At 43.2% G+C, this 21,788-nt stretch overlaps 1 protein-coding gene across 2 annotated transcripts in view; it reads right to left on the bottom strand.

Moving 5' to 3' along the window:
* The window catches only part of LOC121580595 (anion exchange protein 2-like), a 74,266-nt gene that overhangs the window by 17,366 nt on the left and 35,112 nt on the right, over nucleotides 1-21,788 (bottom strand). For both annotated transcript variants that reach the window (XM_041895562.2, XM_041895561.2), the window contains exons 3-7: nucleotides 14,908-15,070; nucleotides 14,251-14,507; nucleotides 11,603-11,748; nucleotides 11,180-11,448; nucleotides 2,609-2,745 (exon numbers count right to left, since the gene is read on the bottom strand). In XM_041895562.2, coding sequence (XP_041751496.1) covers nucleotides 2,609-2,745; nucleotides 11,180-11,448; nucleotides 11,603-11,748; nucleotides 14,251-14,507; nucleotides 14,908-15,070 — 972 coding nt within the window. The remainder of the gene's footprint in view (nucleotides 1-2,608; nucleotides 2,746-11,179; nucleotides 11,449-11,602; nucleotides 11,749-14,250; nucleotides 14,508-14,907; nucleotides 15,071-21,788) is intronic.

Raw genomic sequence — 21,788 nt, 5'->3', positions numbered from 1 at the left:
TGCAAAAGGGTTTTCTAATGATCAATTAGCCTTTTAAAATGATAAACTTGGATTAGCAAACACAACGTGCCATTGGAACACAGGACTGATGGTTGCTGATCATGGGCCTCTGTACGCCTATGTAGATATTCCATTAAAAATCAGCCGTTTCCAGCTACAATAGCCATTTACAACATTAACAATGTCTACACTGTATTTCTGATCAATTTGATGTTATTTTAATAGACAAAAAAACGCTTTTCTTTCGAAAACAAGGACATTTCTAAGTGACCCCAAACGTTTGAATGGCAGTGTATATCGATATCAGTTGCAATGTTTTGATACAATATCGATATATTTTGGTTTTATTTTTAAAAAATTGCAACTGTTTAAATGTTCACTTTTCTGTTCACTTCCACTCTGTGAAGTCCAGACAACTGTTTGCTGATTGTCCATTGGGCCAGGTGTGAATGTTCTGGGAGTCTTTTTACCTACCTAAACAGTTTGAATACAATGGGAAGCCCTTGATGGCCCATCAGCAGGCAATCACGTATACCAAGTTGAGAGCCTGTGAGAAGGTCTGTGAGAGGGTTTTCTGCATGCAGTCATGTGGGTCATTCCACCGATAGAGTGCATTTTGGGTAGTGTAATTTGGTCAAACATTTTATTTTATTTGTTACTTGATTTTAACATTCTGTCATAAAGAGCACATGTTCAACTTCATAAAAACATGTTTTCCCCATCTCAAGAGGTTACAAAAAAACACTTCTAAAGTAAGCCAATCAAGTGACAGGGTTGACGATTCATCTTAAATCACATTTACATTTTAGTCATTTAGCAGACGCTCTTATCCAGAGCAACTTACAGTTAGTGAGTGCATACATTTTCATACTGGCCCCCCGTGGGAATCGAACCCACAATCCTGGCATTGCAAGCGCCATGCTCTACCAACTGAGCTACACAATTAGCCATAAATGCCCCTGTGACAGGGGGAATGGAAGTGTGTTGTGTGCAACAGGAAGGGGCAATTGAATGCAAGCTCCACTAAAATGTTACATTGTTACAACATTTCTAGCCTATCTACCTATGGGTAACAGGGTTGCCGTGTTATGCTCGATGCAGTTTTCCACCACAAAACACCAGAACATGGCCAAGAGTAGAACCAGCTCACCTGCTTTTACACTATGTAAAAATAAAATAAAAAAAGACAAAACTTGAATGGAATAGTTTCACCATATTAAAACGAGAGTTCAGTTCGCGTAACAAGGTTGACCTTAAAATTACGGACAGATGTAAATTAATTACTAATCACATAATATATAATATATAATAATAAATAATAATCTTCAGAAATGACTTTTTCAAAGCAACAAAATAACTAAGGCTTCACAATGATGGTGCAAACTTGGAGAAATCTTGGGGTTAAGTGGGTTAAAATCTTCTCAGAAGTCAGAAAAACATGACGAGGGACATGTCAAAATGCAGATTTTTGGCAAGTCTTTATTGATATAAAAGATCAATTTTTTTTAAAATGTCCATGTGGTTTATATTAAAGAGCACTTCATTTTAATATAACAGGCTTTTAAAATTCAATATTGGTGCACAACGAGAACCACATACACACACATTTTCCCATTTTATGTGACATCCTACTCATGTGTAACATAAACCCCCCCAAAAATGTGCACATTAAACTTGCATTAATGTTTTTATTGTTATTGCTGTGAATCCTGAAGTTTCCAAAATAAAGTGTTGTATCAACCAGACTAAGTTCCAATGAACTTAGGACAAGGTGCATGAAGATATTAGGGTACCATCCAGCATGCATCAAGCCTCTACAAACACACCTGTATAGGTGTGGCGTTAGAAAGTTAAGTAACTGTGCAGTCAAAATCAATCTGAAGGCTAACACGGCCAAAGTCCAAAGTGACCTGGCCTTAAACCGGGTTGTGCTGGTCCAAATAAAACACCCTACCTTCTGGTGCCGTGCCATGCGATCCACGAACTCCAAGCGAACCATTCTGTCCAACCGCGAAGGTCGGACCGATACACAACCACTGGCTGGGCGAGCGAGAAGCAGAGATACTGACAAATCTGACAGAGCAGACTTACCTTACAGTCACCAAACACACAGACACAGAAGAGAGTGAACTTTACCTGGCTACCTTAATACGACAAACTTAACTCCCTGGCTTACTTCCTAGAGCCCCTTGTGTCGTGTTACCTCTCCTCTTTTTCTTGTGGCGTGTGAAAGTTGTCCCTTCATTCATTTCTCAGTCTTTCTCTCCCCCTGTACTGACCTATGTACCAAAGCAGGGAGTTGAAGTACAGGTGACACATTGACTTCTTAAAACCAAACTGTCCATCATCATAACGACTTGACGTGCTACTCACGTCAGTGCCTGTTACTTGTAACCAGCAGTAATTCTACTGGCCTACATCGGTGGGGGTCAAATCAAGTGTAATAGCATATGACAGTGACATGTAAGTCTATGATGGACCAGTCAGGTAAAGTGGTAGCAAAAAAAAAAAAGAAACGTTACCAAATGGATTCCCCAAATGGTTGTTCAAACAAGGGGAAAAAAATACATGGAATTGGCCCAGTACCCCTCGCCCTCCTGGTACCCACCTCATGTGGGGTGCGATCCAACTTGCGGCTGCGGGCGCTAGGCTCCTTGTGGTCCTTGCTGATGTGCACCACCTGACCCTTGTTGCTCTTCCTGACCAGGTGACGGCGAACCGCAGGCACATCCTCAAACCTGTGGCCTAAGGGACATGGGGAGTGGGAACAGAGGGACAGAGAGACAGAGAAAAATAGAAAGGAAGTGATTTTCTGGTCCCAAACTGCTTTTCTCTTTTTTTAAGTCATCAGATCAGATAAATACTTATTTTTTTTCATGACAACATCAAAGTGTCTGGGAAAGACGTCATATTTAGGTTGTTATCTGACCAAATTACAAACAGTTAAAATATGTATATTTCTGGTCACTAAAAGGATGGCTTAAAAACATCATTTTTCCATCAGTATACAACTGACTATCCCGTCACAAAAGACATCAAGAATAACGTTGTTGCAACTAGTTTCGCCCGCTGCAGTGTGTTTTAACAAGCATGGTGAGAACACACTCAGATTCCCACGGGAGTACTTTTTCTTGAAAACAACATTTCAGGATTGGCTTAACAATAGGAAAGCTTTCCAAGGACTCATGGTGTGTGAGACCAACAAATCAAGACCAACCCCACCCTCATCAACTAGCCAATGTATTGCTTTTTTTAAAACTCACTTCTCATAGCTCAAATAGAGGCAAATTCATGGCTATCAAATTAAAGATAATGGTTGGGTTGGCTAACCATTGATACAAACATTAAACATGAGCAGTAGATCTGAACTACAAACTTGCAAATAATTGCAAGAACTTTAAACAGGCAGTCAAACCCAAAGAAAGATAATCAAACGTATTATATTATAAGTTATAACAATCTCATCATAATTTAATTATATATTATATCATGGATACTCACAAAAATCTTTCCTCTGACTCAAAGAAAGGCGCAGTTGCAACCTTTTGACTTTCAGAACACAGCACCAAACCATGCTTCACTTTGGGGCAAAATGAATGATTGTTTTCCAAAGAATGATGGATGGGCACACGCCACACACACACACACACACACACACACACACACACACACACACACACACACACACACACACACACACACACACACACACACACACACACACACACACACACACACACACACACACACACACACACACACACACACACACACACATACTTTTATCTGAACATGAAACAAACAATGCAAAACTGCACTCCAGTGGTGGGCAGCTTTGGGCTCTTTGAAAAGGTTCACATTCCAACGGTGCTCAGTGAACATGTGGGATGGACGGCACTGTTTGCCTGTTCACAGAACAATAAATTCCATATTTGGGATCAGATTTAAGATAACACATGCAAATTGACTGTGGAGAATAGGCTTTTTGTCTCTAAATATCACGGTTTTGTAAGCTTTCCATCAGGGTAAGGACAGGACAACACGGACATAAAAACATGTCTTGGTCAAAGCTTTATTGAAGTTTTGCTTTCATTCTCCCTAGAGGTGATATCATTTGGATGTCCATTAAAGTTACTGACAAATACATTAACATACAGCCAAAGTGATGTCTAGGAGATGTCATAATAAATTCATAGGTTAAAATCAGAGTAACTCCACCATGTTAAAATAATGTCATAGATACAGTTGCTAGTGAAAGTCTATACACCCCTTGCACAGTCTTCACAGTTAGCTGCTTTAACATTAAATAAAAAATGTTTTCAAAATTAATAAAAAATAAAAAGTTAAGATGTATTGATTGTGTATGTCTTCACACCCCAGAGTTAATACTTGGAGGAAGCACCTTTGGTTGCCATTACAGCTGTTAATAATTTGAAGAAGATTCTACCAACCTTGCACAACTCTTTGGGCAACATACATGCATTGTTTTTGTCAAAATTGCTGAAGCTCAGTAAATTTGGTTGGGAATCATTGATGGACAGCAATATTCAAACCTTGTCTCTGTTTTCAAGCATATTTCAGTAAGGACTGAGACTGGACCACCCAGGAACACTCAACACCTCTTGGAAAGCCATTCTGGTGAGTCTTTGGTATAAAACTTTGAGTAATTGTCACACTAAAAAATAAAACTCTATCCCAGGGTTAGATTTTCAAAAGACTATGGCTGCTTTTCCTTGAACTTTTTACCTAGGCTTTGCTCCTTTCATATTTCTTTAGATCCTGACAAACTCCCAAGTCCCTGATGGTGACATGCATATCCATAGCATGATGCTGCCACCACAATACTTGAAAATACAACATTGCATATACTCCACATTACTGGCCTGTATGACAAAGTGAAAAGAAGGAAGCCTGTGTTTAAAACAATCCACTCCATATAATCCATTATGTTAGCAACAAGTAATACTGCAAGACAACACAGCAAATAAATTAACTTTTTGCTGATCTCAGTTGCAACCATCATTTGCCACCGAATTATCGCTCCCTAACGCAGATGTCAAGGTTATCTTCTAGAACAAAAAATAGGGCAGCACTCCAGTGAATAAACGTAACGTTATGACTATAACTACTGTTCCCCAAAGGATGGAAACAAGGTACAACACAACTATGGGGAGTCGTTCTCTCACGACTTCGATTGAAGAACTCAAATCACGCCTGACAATGAAATCTGCGCCTCGCTGGAAGCCTCACTTTCCACAGGTGATAACCCTATGGTTCGGTTTAATTTCATTAATTCAGTACCCCTCTTCTCCGAGCCAAGAACAGGGCGGCGCGGGGGGCCAAACAGGTGTTGTACCTCGTTTCCCTTTAGGGAAAAGTAGTTGTAGTCATAACGTTACGTTCCCTTTCAGTCAGTACTCTCAGTACAACACAACTATGGGGAAAGGGAATCCCGCCCCAAGCCCCAACAAATACCAAATGAAACCACCCAGGCAAGATGCGGTAGTCTGGGTATTGCACACACTGCGCGCTGCCTATTTAGCCTGTCCTGTCCCTGCTGTAAGCACACTGTGTGGGCTACATTGGGAGCAGTGACATCCAAGCGATGAAACCTCACAAAAGTGTGTAGTGATGCACATCTTGTCGCTAAACACAAATATCCCCTGCTGTCAACCCTTTCGATAATGCCCAAGATGCTGCCGGACCCCTGGTGGAGTGGGAGCGTACACCGTTAGGTAACACTTGCCTCTTTCTGCTATATGCCAGGGCAATAGCCTCCATAATCCAGTGGGAGAGACGCTGCTTAGAGAGCGCCCCTGCCGCAAGCTGGATTAACAAAACAGACAAGAAGCTGGTCACTTAACCGGCTATCCCGGGTCCGCTTAATGTACGTGCGTAAAGACTGTACTGGACACAGGGCATGTCACTGTAATTCTCAGAAGCAAATGGAGGAGGCGAAAAGGGAAATAGCTCAAAGCTAGAGACCTATAGGACACAGTCATGACCATTGGAACGAAGGCCGCATTAGGACACAACATACAGGAAGGGTGTACGGATAAAGCGCGGAGATCCCCAACGTGTTTAGCCGAGGCCAAAGCCACGAGCAAGGAGGTTTTGTAGGAGAGGATCTTCAGATCCACAGACTCCAGTGGTTCAAAGGGGGCCTCACACAGAGCATCCAAAACCAAAGCTAAATCCAATAAGTGGGCGCGATAGGTTTAGAAACAAGTCTGAGACAGTGCACAACCTTTAGGAACCACACCGCAAGGGTACAAGCCATCAATTCCAACATGACAAACTGAAATAGCCACCATGTACACTTTCAAAGTGGAGAATGAATGACCCTGCTCAAAAAGCTCCTGTAGGGACATTAACATTTTCAACAGAGCACTCTGAAAAGAATTCCTTTCTTATTCCTTTATAAATGTGTTTGTTTTGGCACCAAAGCTCCAACACCTGCCACTTAAATGCATACAGCCCTCCCGTGGAGGGCGCCCTTGCAGACGAATAGTAGCCAAGCCCACAAACCTGCCCGTGCGCCTGGGATAACCAACAGGTGGACAATCTCCGCAAACCAAGGTTGCTTGGGCCAACGGGAGGCCATGAAAATCAACGACAAGCTCCACGGGAGGGCTGTATGCGTTTAATTGGCAGGCGTTGGAGCTTTGGTGTCAAATCAAAGGAATCGTGTTCGTGTGAGTCTCCCCTTTCCATAGAGTGGTCATAATAGTTTGTAGACTGATTATCAGGATGTTTTCATGGTTTGACAAACAGCTTTTCATAGCTCTGCCACCTTTCACCGCAGATGCAGAAGTGTGATATATGTGGTGGATTGAGACGCATCCAATGCAAAAAAAAACAACAGATATCTCTAGCTTAAACTGAGGGATTCTGATGGGATTTTTTATATTATTTTACTTAGATTGTGTCAATCGACTCGGGTTGTTTGAACATGGACAAGCGTTCAACATACACTACCGGTCAAAAGTTTTAGAACACCTACTCATTTTTTCGGTTTGCTTTATTTTTTACTATTTTCTACATTGTAGAATAATAGTGAAGACGTGAAATAACATGTATGGAATCATGTAGTAACCAACAAAGTGTTAAACAAATCAAAATATATTTTATGTTTGAGATTCTTCAAATAGCAACCCTTTGCCTTGATGACAGCTTTGCACACTCTTGGCATTCTCTCAACCAGCTTCAGTCTTGAAGGAGTTCCCACATATGCTGAGCACTTGTTGGATGCTTTTCCTTCACTCTGCCGTCCGACTCCTCCCAAACCATCTCAATTTGGTTGAGGTCGGGGGATTGTGGAGGCTAGGTCATCTGATGCAGCACTCCATCACTATCCTTCTTGGTAAAATAGCCCTTACACAGCCTGGAGGTGTGTTGGGTCATTGTCCTGTTGAAAAACAAATGATAGTCCCACTAAGCCCAAACCAGATGGGATGGTGTATCGCTGCAGAATGCTGTGGTAGCCATGCTGGTTAAGTGTGCCTTGAATTTTAAATAAATCACAGACAGTGTCACCAACAAAGCACCCCCACGCCATAACACCTGCTCCTCCATGCTTTACGGTGGGAAAAAACACATGCAGAGATCATCCGTTCACCCACACCGCGTCTCACAAAAACACGGCGGTTGGAACCAAAAATCTCCAATTTGGACTCCAGACCAAAGGACAAATTTCTACCGGTCTAATGTCCATTGCAATTTCTGAGGCTGGTAACTCTAATGAACGTATCCTCTGCAGCAGAGGTAACTCTGGGTCTTCCATTCCTGTGGTGGTCCTCATGAGAGCCAGTTTCATCATAGCGCTTGATGGTTTTTGCGACTGCACATAAAGAAACGTTGAAAGTTCTTGAAATTGTCCGTATTGACTGACCTTCATTTCTTAAAGTAATGATGGATTGTCATTTCTCTTTGCTTATTTGAGCTGTTCTTGCCATAATATGGACTTGGTCTTTTACCAAATAGGGCTGTCTTCTGTTTACCCCCCCCCCCCCCACCTTGTCACAACACAACCGATTGGCTCAAACGTATTAAGAAGGAAAGAAATTCCACTAATTAACTTTTAAGAAGTCACACCTGTTAATTGAAATGCATTCCAGGTGACTACCTCATGAAACTGGTTGAGAGAATGCCAAGAGTGTGCAAAGCTGTCATCAAAGCAAAGGGTGGCTATTTTAAGAATCTCAAATATAAAATATATTTTGATTTGTTTAACACTTTTTTGGTTACTACATGATTCCATATGTGTTATTTCATAGTTTTGATGTCTTCACTATTATTTTACAATGTAGAAAATAGTAACAATTAAGAAAACCCCTTGAGTGAGTAGGTGTTCTAAAACTTTTGACCGGTAGTGTACGTTGTGCTTCCACGAGACTGTATAGCCTGCATGAAGCCCGGCCCCCTTATGAGCACAAGGGGCTCCTGCAATGGCTGACATGGTATCCTGTTTGGCATTAACCAAACGTGGGGAAACTGTTGTTACAGTAATATTTTTGTGGAGGGGCACACTGGTCGCTCAGACCTGTGCTAAGGAAGTTATGCATGCTAGCCGACGATAATCGTGAGGCTTTTTAGTCTAAGCTAGGCTAGCTAGCCTCTTTGACCACAGCATGGTCCGTTTAGAATAACCAAGTGACTTAACACTACGTATACTAAACAAGAGTGCTACCCCAGCAACTTCATCGCGGGGAGGCAGGAATAGCTAGTAGTGGCTAGCACGCTATGCAGAGCTTGTTTAGCTAGCCTCTCGAAAGTCTACGTTGGACCGGATCACCAAGGTGGGACCGGACCCTTTATCGAGAGGCATGTGGTGCTTGACCGAGGCAGACACAGGCTGCAGGGGGTACCCATTGAACCTGGCCGCCCTCTCTCTTCGAGTAGCCTCCTGTAACGAGCGACAGAGCACACAGGAGCCGGGTTGAGCGCAGGCTACCGCATACACACCGCCCAGGCAGACGAGACATTTGCTCCGACCAAAGATCTATCCCTGCAACTCAGACTCAGCCGAGGTATGGGTACCCGGGAGAGGAAGTCACTATCGGAAACACCAACCCCCTCAAGAATGCAACACGATTGTCAAGAGAACCTGTGCCATAGACTAGGACAGCAGTGCCAGCCGCGGGCAAGCCACTGTTACTGACACCGTCCCCCAGTCCCACACACAAACTGATTTGAACGAGGGCAGCCAGAGCATGCACCGAGCCGAAACGTACAAGGCAACTGTCACGCCCTGGCTCGGGGGGACTCTTAAATGTTGAGCCAGGGTGTGGAGTTTCTGTTACATTTTCTATGCTTTTGTTCTAGATCGTTTATATCTATGTTGGCCAGGGTGGTTCCCAATCAGAGACAGCTGTAGCTCGTTGTCTCTGATTGGGGACCATACTTAGGCAGCCTGTTTGGCACTAGTATTTTGTGGGATCTTGTTCCGGAAGGTTTGTGTTGTAACCTAGGACTTCACGTATCGTTTCGTTTATTGTTTTGGTTCGTGTTGTGTACACAAATAAAGAATGTACGCTTATCACGCTGCGCCTTGGTCCGCTTCATCTGTCAACGATCGTGACAGCAACAAACGTGAGTATCTTTTTATTCATTTGGGAATGATCGCGAATCCAAGCCTGGCTTGTTAGCCTTTGTCGTTTCGGTCACGTTAGCCATCTGACTCATTGCTACAGCCAGGCCAAGCAATCCAAAGAATAACTAATTGGTTTGTGGTTAGGAAACTAGGAAAACAAATACAAACTCCAGCACACAACATCCACGCTCTACCACAAAGGGACAGTTTAGTTGGCGTAATTTTTGTTTGTTTTTTGGCGTGAATCGTTCGAGGTGAAGAGCGGAAGAATTTAAGGCATTAATCAGAGCCTTAGGGTTATCATCAGAAAAAGCCGGAACTTTCAGCGAGGCGCGTATTTCATTGGCCGTGTCAGGCGTGATTTGCGAGAGTGCGACTCCCCATAGTTATGTTGTATGACAAAGTTGGTAGAATCTTATTCAAAATTATTCACAGCTGTAATGGCTGCCATAGGTACCAAGTATTAACTCTGGGGTGTGAAAACATCTTCAGGTTATCTTTCTATAATTTTCTTTCCCTTTGAAAATGTGGAGTAGGTTGTGTAGATCTGAAGATTTAAAAAAAATATATAATCCCTTTTTAAATTAAAATTTAAGGCAGAAAAATGTGAAGACTGTGCAACGGGTGTGTAGACTTTCACTAGGCACTGTATATCAAAAAGAATATGTAATTTGCTTGCATGGTTGCATATTAATGCCATATGATGATGTCACAGCAGTAGTTAGGTCTCCTGTGTTAAAGTACTGTAGTTCCATTGGAAGTCATAATGCATTAATGATGTAGCTAGTATATCTGTGTAAAGTGTTATCAGAAATGCAAAAATGGTCATAATGATGATAGCCCTATGTCGGGATGCAAAAGTGATGTCATAATAAAGTCTGAATTTATATCAAAGTTAATCCCACTGTGTAGTCATGAAAGATCTACTATGATGTCACAAAAAATGCTATGATGTCACAGTAATATCAACATTAATCTCATGTGTAGTCATGGAAATTATGATGCTATGATGTCACAGTATTATAATAATAATAATAATAAGCCATTTAGCAGACGCTTTTATCCAAAGCAACTTACAGTCATGCGTGCATACATTTTTGTGTATGGGTGGTCCCGGGGATCGAACCCACTACCTTGGCGTTACAAGCGCCGTGCTCTACCAGCTGAGCTACAGAGGACCATTATCAACATTAATCTCCTGTGTAGTCATGGGAATAATGCTACAATGATGTCACAGTAATGTATAATGTTAGTCTCCTGTAAAGTTGTTAAAATGGTGCTGCAATGGTGTCGTAGTAATACTAAAATGAATCCCCTGTTTAGTCATTGAAATGATGTCACAGAACCAAAGTTAATAGTTTAGTCATTAAAACGTTTCACAGTACCAAAGTTTAATAGTTTAGTTATTAAAATATGTTACAGAACCAAAGTTAATAGTTTAGTCATTCAATCCTGATATGATGTCACAGTGAAATGTGAATCATCCCTCTGTGTAGTCATTGAAATCCAGGTCGGTTCTAGGTTGGAAAAATGTGACTGATTGATTTGTTGATTGACTGACTGACTGACTGACTGATTGGTACTCACTCTTGATTCCATCCAGGTCGGCAGACCCCAGCATCTGGGCCTCGCTGTCGTCGGTGGCCTGGCGCTGGTGATGCTCCTGCAGCCCGCACGTCATGTTGCCCGAGCGCCGGCGCTCCTGCAGGTCGTAGCTGCGGCTGCCACCAGGGGGCGGTACTCTGGAGGAGGGAGGTATGGAGCCCCATGTGGAGGGGCTGGGGGACTCCCGGGAGGGGCCGGAGGACAGGCCGTTCCTCCCTTTGTGAGGGGCCGACACCGAGTCCACTGGCTTACTGGTACCATAGCAATGACATGCAGACAGACGGACAGACATACAGACGGACAGACATGCAGACAGACAGATATACAGACAGAGGCTCTGTGTGAATTTGTATGAATGTTTGTGATTGTGTGTGCAGTATATGTGATTGTGTGTGTGTTGCTCACTCAGTAGGTGTGGCATCCTCTGGCAGGTTGGTGCCCAGAGCAGTCTCGGGTACGATGGTGAGGTGCCTGGGAAAGCTGGCACTGCCAGGCTGGCTTGGCGTGGGGGTAGTAGTGGCACTGGCACAGTCATCCTCAGACACAAAGAACTACAGACAGATTGGGGTCAATGAGGAAGAAGCCTACCTGTTAAAAAAGAAAGTAGCTGAGTGTGTGTGTGTGTGTGTGTCTTATAAATCAAATCAAACTTTATTTGTCACATTCGCCAAATACAACAGGTGTAGACCTTACCGTGAAATGCTTACTTACAAGCCCTTAACCAACAATGTATTTCAAGAAAGAGTTTGTTGTCCTGGCACCACACTGCCAGGTCTCTGACCTCCTCCCTGTAGGCTCTCATCGTTGTCGGTGATCAGGCCTACCACTGTTGTGTCGTCAGCAAACATAATGATGCTGTTGGAGTCTTGTTTGGCCACGCAGTCGTAGGTGAACAGGGAGTACAGGAGGGGACTAAGCACGCACCCCTGAGCTGCACCCAGTGTAGAGGATCAGCGTGGCAGACGTGTTGTTGCCTACCCTTACCACCTGGGGGCGGCCCGTCAGGAAGTCCAGGATCCAGTTGCAGAGGGAGGTGTTTAGTCCCAGGGTCCTTAGCTTAGTGATGAGCTTTGTGAGCACTATGGTGTTGAACGCTGAGCTGTAGTCAATGAACAGCATTCTCACATAGGTGTTCCTTTTGTCCAGGTGGGAAAGGGCAGTGTGGAGTGCGATTGAGATTGCGTCATCTGTGAATCTGTTGGGGCGGTATGCGAATTGGAGTGGGTCTAGGGTATCTGGGATGATGCTGTTGATGTGAGCCATGACCAGCCTTTCAAAGCACTTCATGGCTACAGACGTGAGTGCTACAGGGTGGTAATCATTTAGGCAGGTTACCTTCTCTTCCTTGGCATCAGGGACTATGGTGGTCTGCTTGAAACATGTAGGTTTACAGACTCGGTCAGGGAGAGTTTGAAAATGTCAGTGAAGACACTTGCCAGTTGGTCCGCGCATGCTTTGAGTACACGTCCTGGTAATCTGTCTGGCCCCGTGGCTTTGTGAATGTTGACCTGTTTAAAGGTCTTGCTCACATCGGCTATCGAGAGCGTTATCACACAGTCGTCCGGAACAGCTGGTGCTCTCATGCATGCTTCAGTGTTGCTTTACTCAAAGCGAGCATAAAAGGCATTTAGCTCATCTGGTAGGCTCGCGTCACTGGGCAGCTCGCGGCTGGGTTTCCCTTTGTAGTCCGTAATAGTTTTCAAGCCCTGCCACATCCGACGAGCGTCAGAGCTGGTGTAGTAGGATTCAATTTTAATCCTGTATTGACGCTTTGCCTGTTTGATGGTTCGTCGGAGGGCATAGCGGGATTTCTTATAAGCGTCCAGATTAGTGTCCCGCTCCTTGAAAGCGGCAGCTCTAGCCTTTAGCTCAGTGAGGATGTTGCCTGTAATCCATGGCTTCTGGTTGGGATGTGTACGTACGGTCACTGTGGGGACGATGTCATCGATGCACTTATTGACAAAGCAAGTGACTGAGGTGGTGTACTCCTCAATGCCATCGGTTGAATCCAGGAACATATTCCAGTCTGTGCTAGCAAAACATTCCTGTAGCTTAGCATCCGCGTCACCAGACCACTTCTGTATTGAACAAGTCACTGGTGCTTACTGCTTTAGTTTTTGCTTCTAAGCAGGAATCAAGAGGGATTTGCCAAATGGAGGGCGAGGGAGAGCTTTGTATGCGTCTCTGTGTGTGGAGTAAAGGTGGTCTAGAGTTTTTTTCCCCTCTGGTTGCACATGTGACATGCTGGTAGAAATGAGGTAAGACGGATTTAAGTTTGCCTGCATTAAAGTCCCTGGCCACTAGGAGCGCCGCTTCTGGATGAGCATTTTCTTGTTTGCTTATGGCCTAATACAGCTCTTTGAGTGCGGTCTTAGTGCCAGCGTCGGTTTATGGTGGTAAATAGACGGCTACGAATAATACAGATGAGAACTCTCTTGGTAGATAGTGTGGTCCACAGCTTATCATGAGGTACTCTACCTCAGGCGAGCAATACCTCGAGACTTCCTTAATATTAGACATCACGCACCAGCTGTTATCGACAAATAGACACACACCCCCGCCCCTCGTCTTACCAGACGTAGCTTCTCTGTCCTGCCGATGCACGGAAAACCCAGCCAGCTCTATATTATCCGTGTCGTCGTTCAGCCACGACTCGGTGAAACATAGTGTTTGTGTGTTTATCTTATAGTGTGTGTATGTGTGTGTGTGTGTCTTATAGTGTGTGTGTGTCTTATAGTGTGTGTATGTGTGTGTGTGTCTTATAGTGTGTGTTTGTCTTATAGTGTGTTTGTGTGTGTGTGCGTGTCTTATAGTGTGTGTGTGTGTGTGTCTCATAGTATGTGTGTGTGTGTCTTATAGTATGTGTGTGTGTGTCTTATAGTGTGTGTGTGTGTGTCTTATAGTGTGTGTGTGTGTGTGTGTCTTATAGTGTGTGTGTGTGTGTGTGTCTTATAGTGTGTGTGTGTGTGTGTGTCTTATAGTGTGTGTGTGTATGTTCAGTATGTATGGTGTGTATACCCTTTGTATAAACCATTATAAGCTTGTGACTCCACCTGCACATCGTCGTTGTGTGTGTCCGTCTCTGTATCAGGTGTAGGTGTGGTGGTCTGCCCCCCCTCTCCATCGTACTCTCCCTCTGCCTCCTCTTCCTCCTCCTCGTCCTCCTCTATGGTGGGAGCTCCTCCGGCCCCAGATCCTCTCCTCCGTCCCGCTCCCTCCTTCTTCTTCTTCTTCTTGCTCTTCTTTGTCTTCCCTTCTGGGGGCAGTTTGGACAGCGGGTGGTGGATGTGATGAGAGGACTGGCGGTGGTCTGGAGACAGGAGAGAGGGAGACCGTGTTTGGTCGTTTCACTTCCATTGTTTGCATTGATTGATATGACTTGATGTCAAAAACGCAAAAGGAGGAAGTAAAGACAAACAGAACCTACAGTAGTGTGGTCATTTATCCACAGGGTCAGGAGAATAACTGGAGTAAACATGTTTACCATAGAACAGATAGCTCCCTATCCAAGTCCTCCAGTATTTAACTGGCAGGGATATGCATATTAAGCGAACACCGATTTGCCGCACTTGTCTCTGTCTATACAGGCTATTTCCAAACACAATGTAATTACTTAACCCCTACACGGTCACCGCATTAAAACAGTGATTGGATAGAAATGAGAGGTAACTAGGCTAAATCAGCGGTGGGTGGGTGGGTGGTTTGCTCACACTCAAAGTCCTCCTCGTTATAGGCCCGGTGCTTCTCTGGGGGTCCACGGGCCGGCGGGTGGAGGATCTGCTGAAACCGCTGCACCCCCAGGGTCTTGTTCAGATCCAGCTCTTCATCCTCATCATCGTCAATCCGCCGCGGAGAGGGCGGCAGCGGGACCGGCTAGCGGCGGAGAGGGGTGGGGTGGGGGGAGGGAGGGTAAAGGTGGTTAGAGGTTAGAGGTTAGGGATTATTTCATCTCACGGATTTACAATTACATTACATTACATCTAGAGCAACTTTTTGTTAGGACATTCAAGAAAAGGCATGCCAATAGCATAATTGCTAACAATAAATGAGCATCGTCATAAACAGCTCATGTGCTATGCTAGAGCAGGGGTATTCAAATTTACCCTACGAGGTCCGGAGCCTGCTGGTTTTCTGTTCTACCTGATAATTAATTGCACACACCTGGTGTCCCAGGTCTAAATCAGTCCCTGATTAGAGGGGAACAATGAAAACATGCAGTAGAACTGGCTTGGAGGTCCAGAGTTGAGTTTGAAGGCTATAGGATATGATTGGTAGACAGGGAAGTGCAAAGTGCATGGCATCATAGACAACACTAGGGGGAGACATAGCCTCTGGGACATGCCAGGTAACTGACTAGTTGAGAGGGCTTGATGCTTCTTCAAGTACTGTATTTCATTGCAATGCATACATTGTACCAGGGCCATTGACGTATCAAACTAACAGAAACCAACAAAGACATATCATCCATACATTCACTCCTAAATGTCCTATATATTGACACACATGTTGCCCTCTACTAAATTAATATATATCCAATATTTATTGTCATTCCTATTACACAGGATCGATATCAAACTAACAGATAAACAAATTAACACATTCATAGGCTGTTGTCAACCAAGCACTGTACTTCCAACCTGTAAACAATATCAAATTCTTAACAGGTCAACCCCAACTGTCTACACTCTACAGCATCATCATGACACTTAACATGGGGCGGCAGGTAGCTTAGTGGTTAAGAGCGTTGTGCCAGTAACCGAAAGGTCGCTGGTTCTAATCCCCGAGCCGACTAGGTGAAAAATCTGTCGATGTGCCCTTGAGCAAGGCACTTAACCCTAATTGCTCCTGTAAGTCGCTCTGGATAAGAGCGTCTGCTAAATGACTAAAATGTAAATGTTAAGTATTTCCCATAAAACCCTTTTGGGAAAACGGTGATGACCAGATACAAACCCGTCATTCTCATCTAGGAACAACACTGCAAATTAGCATCAACTTCAAGGGTTATGGTGCAATGCATCTCTGGCTGTTATGTTATTCAATGTGTCAGTGTTTTAATTGTATCTGTCCTTATTCAAATAAACGATTTGGAATGTTATGAAATGCCATGAAACTGAACCAGATCACCCGGAGCAGTAAACAGACTTATGCTCTGACAACGGGGCTGAGGGAGGCGGCTGCAGCCCCCCTGCTGCCTGTGGTATGTAATGGATAGGGATGGGACTTAGGGGGATGTTATCACAAGGATTCACTGGGGGCTCACGTGCTTTTGGTCCATCCAACAAGAGTTTATTTTCAGAGGAGGCCCACCTCTGGGTAGCAGGGGAAATATTGCCCCGCGATGCCAGGGTCCGTATTCACAAAGTGTCTCAGAGTAGGAGTACTGATCTAGGATCAGTTTTGCCTGTTAGATCATAATGAATAATATTACATGGACATGGGGGGGGACCTGATCATGGATCAGCTACTTTGAAGCGCTTTATGAATACAGGCCCAGGGCTAGCCTCCTTCAGGTTAACACCAAACCCCCCACGGCTAAATAAACAGGAATGTCTCTGAGGTTTTGTCTCTTTGTGGTAAGGCTATGAGGTTAGATAAAAGGAAAGGAAAAGTCAAGGGGACGTTGATTCGTTTTGGCTTGAGCTCAAGCCTTTGTTACGTAGGTTGGTGTCGTAACCCTGTCTCTTTTAGACATTTTATCTTTTAAAAAAAACTCAAACAAATAGGTCACAATCTATGCCAATAAGAGTTTGACTTACTCAAACATCTTCTCAATGTTTGAGTAAGTAAAACTCCTTGTAGCACAATCTATGGGGAGAAACAAATACCCCAAATGCAACGGTTAGTCATCGTAATATTGATGCTAACACAGCCACAGTCGCAAATGCAAAGGTATGGTACCACTGAGCTAATGGTACCACTGAGCTAATGCTATGTATGGTACCACTGAGCTAATGCTAGGTATGGTACCACTGAGCTAATGCTAGGTATGGTACCACTGAGCTAATGCTAGCATAGCTACACACTGTATATCAGGCTTTGGCAGGTACTCAGTGAGTGAAAGTAAAAGTTATTTCCTGTGATTCAGCAATGCCCACTCGGAGCAGTGAGGCAGATAAATCAACAGACTACATCCTCACACCAATACACTTTTCCACGTCACAAAGGATTAACCTCAGGTCCCCCATTAGGCAGCCATCTTGTTTCATGCCACAGCTCCTCAGGGAGGGGACAACAGTCACTTTTCCCATCTGCTCAGAGCTTGACATTTCCATTTGCAATATCATTTCAGATGCTTGCATCAGGGGAATCTTAAAACAGCTGAGTGATACTGCAGGTAAATTATGAAAAGGTCACGAAGGTGAACGGTCCAAATCATACAAGACTTAATTACTAGTGCTACTTATGTAAATAACTAACTTAATATAGTAACAATATTTTGCATACAAAGTGAATACTACCGCACACACATAGAAAAAGTGTCTCAAGAATGAAAAAAAAAAACTGTAATCACAGTGCTTGAACACACAACATACACACGCACACACACACACACACACACACACACACACACACACACACACACACACACACACACACACACACACACACACACACACACACACACACACACACACACACACACACACACACACACACACACACACACACACACACACACTTCAGTCTAACGTGCTTCATTTCATTACATCAGCAACACCTGACTCCAATAGAGGTCATATAACTCTTGCTTAAACAATATATTCAATCTGTTGAATATGAGCTCACTGATTCATCTTTTCTTTTGTTTGATAATTTTTGCTGTCCTCTTGAAAGTCGCCCACCTCACCTACACCTTCTTTTTACATACAATATCTATGAGAAACACATTTGAACACCATTTGGGGTTCAATTTAAAGCCACAGTCTGTAAGTTGACTTTTTTAGTTTTATGGAGCAAATCCATCCCATGACATATGCAAATAGCACTTGATTTTTTTATTTTCTGTAGTGTGAGACAGCTGTACTAATCTCAGTGGTACCGTTTTATTCTTAACCATGGGGGGTATATTTCATTAATTAAAATGACCTGAAATCTTAGACTGTGACTTTTAAAGGACAGATTAGCATAAAAACAATGATAGCGCGGACATGACTTTAAAGAAAGCCAGACTCCATTGTCACAAAGTTGAGAGCGATAACAACACTGAGGTATGGCTGTGTAGCCTGCACAGAAATGGAATTGCCTCCTGAGTCCTGCTGTTGAATTGCCTCTATTATAAATATTGCCTTATATTATAAATATATTATAAATATTCCATCCTTTATGGAAGGCAGACGCTGCTACTACGGTCACGTGATAACTTGATATATTTGATATCGCTGGTTGGCTGGCATCTACATCATTTGTTGTATATTGTAACCCTTAGCCAATCCCTAACCCATCCCTTATCTTTTTTATTTTAATTAAAATTTTTAGTGGGTAGATCAGCTTTAATATTGCAGATAGATTGTAACTTCCATCAATGTAATTGTCTGCATCACTTCCAATCCCCCATATGTTTTTTTTCTCGCAAATATATATATATATATATATATATATATATATATATATATATATATATATATATATATATATATACACATACATACATACACATACATACATATATACACATACATATATATTTTTTAAAACCCATCCCTTATCTTAGTGGATATGTGCAGATACATGATGTACTGTACCTCTGAATCAAAACCACAGTCAACAGCTATTTTGCTCACTAAGATTTTGAAAATCAAGACTGTGTTGCTGTTCATTTTCCCACCAAAGGAAATTTGGTTTGACCCGTTGACTCGTGGTGTTGGGAAACCACGTGGGTAAGAGTCTGCTGTGGTGTTATGTAACTGCGTCTGAACTTTTCGTGGCCTTTTCTCCCCCGTCCCCCCACCACCCCCGCGGTGGTGGGATCCAATCCATGATGTTATTTCAATTCCCGGTTATCATTTTTGTAACACAATGTTAACCACATAAATACATACTAAAACCCTTTTTGATTGAGAAGGGTTGTGGTAATCTTCACGCCCAACTTTCCTGATGCACTTATTGATCTTTCTCTTTCCTGATACACTTATTGATCTTTCTCTTTACTGTGATGTTTACAGTGATTGAGCGACATTAGCTGGGTCGTGATTGAGATTAATGCGCTGTGAAGATCTTTAAGGTTGCTGTAAACAAGCTTTCAGTTTTGCCCATTTACAGTATGATATTCAGTTTCCATTTGGAGGGGAGAACTTGAATCTCCCTAAACTACAGTCCTTAGTGATTAGACCACTGTGTATGAGCTTTAAAGGTTGGAAACAACATCTTTCACTGGAAACGGCAAATCAATGTTTTATAAAAAACAATTATCAAAAAGTGAAGGAATTTGGCATCACACTACTGGCTCAGTACTTGTGTTGTGATGAAATAATTGAATAGAATGAAATCAAAACTGTGTTGAATATAAAATATTAAAATCTTCAAGGTGATTTTCTTGTCGAATCTTTCTTTTCCACTCCACATATGCATGGCATTGATGGTGTGCCAAGTCCATTCAATCATTTGTAGAAATTACTTATTAAGCTGTTTCAGTTAAATCATTTAATGAAAGAACACTGTTATTGTTGCCTCTGTCAATGTTGTTCACCCTGATGGCTACATCCATAGGATCATTAAGTTAGCCAGCTAACTTTGATAAACAGCCACGTCCCACTGGGCACAGACGTCAGTTCAATGTCTTTTCCACGTTGGTTCCACGTCATTTCATTGAAATGACGTGGAAACAACGTTGATTAAACCAGTGTCCTGTGGGCTATAACTCTTGATTTTCTGGTTGATTAAGAAAGCGACATTTGTATATTGGTTGTCGAGTCAATTATACCTTGTAAATTTTTTGTCTATATTTCAAAAAAATATTAAGTTATTAGCAATTTTGAACAGTTAGCCGGTAACTCATTGATCTAGCTGTCTGGAACATCCCCCAGGGCACTCACCTTGATTTCAAGCAGGAAGTCCATCAGCTATCTGTCACAGTCACGTAGCGAAAGGACGCTAGATGCTCATGACGAGCATTAAAACAAAAAAAGCTATCTAAAATAGCAGGGGAGAGCTACGTTTTGGGCAGTTTTTGGAAAGCCTCTGGTCACATGACAAGAGTGGTCCGTCCAGACAGGAAGTAGACCTTGTCCGGTGACATAATGACCCCATATAAGATTCATAGTCAGCGTCCCAAATGGCACCCTATTCCCTATATAGTGCACTACTTTTGTCCAGGGCCCATACGGCTCTAGTTAAAAGTAGTGCACTATATAGGAAATAGGGTGCCATTTGGGACTCATTTATAATCTCTGTGCAGATTACCAGGCTGCCTTGGCGTTCTACGCATGCAGACCACACACACACACACACACACTCACACACACACACACACACACACAGCCGAGACAGACAAACTGTCACTCTCAATCAAACACACACCTCAAAAGGAACATAAAGCACCTAGACAAAATAGATTTATGGTAATGCTGTCATTCCCAGTCAAGCACCAACACTGAAACTAAGCATGGCTAATGTGTAACTCCTTGAGGAAGCGGACTCACGGACAGTGAGGGAACGACAACATTGGTGAACTACTAGAGCTCTGGAAAAGCTCTAGCTTGATAATTATTTTTGCAATTTTACACACATAAAGAGCATTTTTTTCACACTGACACACACATTAGAACATTTTTTGTTTTAGTCAGTGAGGTACTCTGTGAGGTACTCCGCTGACCATAGAATCAGTATGCACAGAGGATACTGTTGGTAGGACGACACTGTGACTTGACTTAATGAATACACAAGTCAATATACTGAGTATACAGAACATTAAGAACGCCTACTCTTTCCATGACACGGACTGACCAGGTGAATCCAGGTGAAAGCTATGATCCCTTATTGATGTCACTTGTTAAATCCACTTCAATCAATGTAGATGAAGGGGAGGAGACAGGTTAAAGAAGGATTTTTAAGCATTGAACAATTTGAGACATGGATTAGGTATGTGTCCCATTCAGAGGGTGAATGGGCAAGACAAAAGATTTAAGTGCCTTTGAACGGGGTATGGTAGTAGGTGCCAGGCGCACCGGTTTGTCAAGAACTGCAACACTGCTGGGTTTTTCACGCTCAACAGTTTCCCGTGTGATTCTTGAATGGTGCACCACCCAAAGGACATCTAGCCAACTTGACACAACTGTGGGACGCATTGGAGTCAACATGGGCCAGCATCCCTGTGGAATGCTTTCGACACCTTGTAGAGTCCATGCCCCGACGAATTGAGGCTGTTCTGAGGGCAAAAAGGGGGTGCAACTCAATATTATAAATATTACCCATTACCGGCCGTGATCGGGAGTCCCATAGGGCGGCGCACAATTGGCCCAGCGATTGTGAGGGTTTGGCTGGGGGTGGCTTTACTTGGCTCATCCCTCTCTAGCGACTCCTTGTGGCGGGCCGGGTGCCTGCAGGCTGACTTCGGTCGTCAGTTGAACAGTGTTTCCTCCGACACATTGGTGCA

Source organism: Coregonus clupeaformis, chromosome 14, assembly GCF_020615455.1.
Source record: "Coregonus clupeaformis isolate EN_2021a chromosome 14, ASM2061545v1, whole genome shotgun sequence".
In the NCBI taxonomy this organism is placed as follows: domain Eukaryota; kingdom Metazoa; phylum Chordata; class Actinopteri; order Salmoniformes; family Salmonidae; genus Coregonus; species Coregonus clupeaformis.
This window is presented reverse-complemented; position numbering and strand designations above follow the sequence as displayed.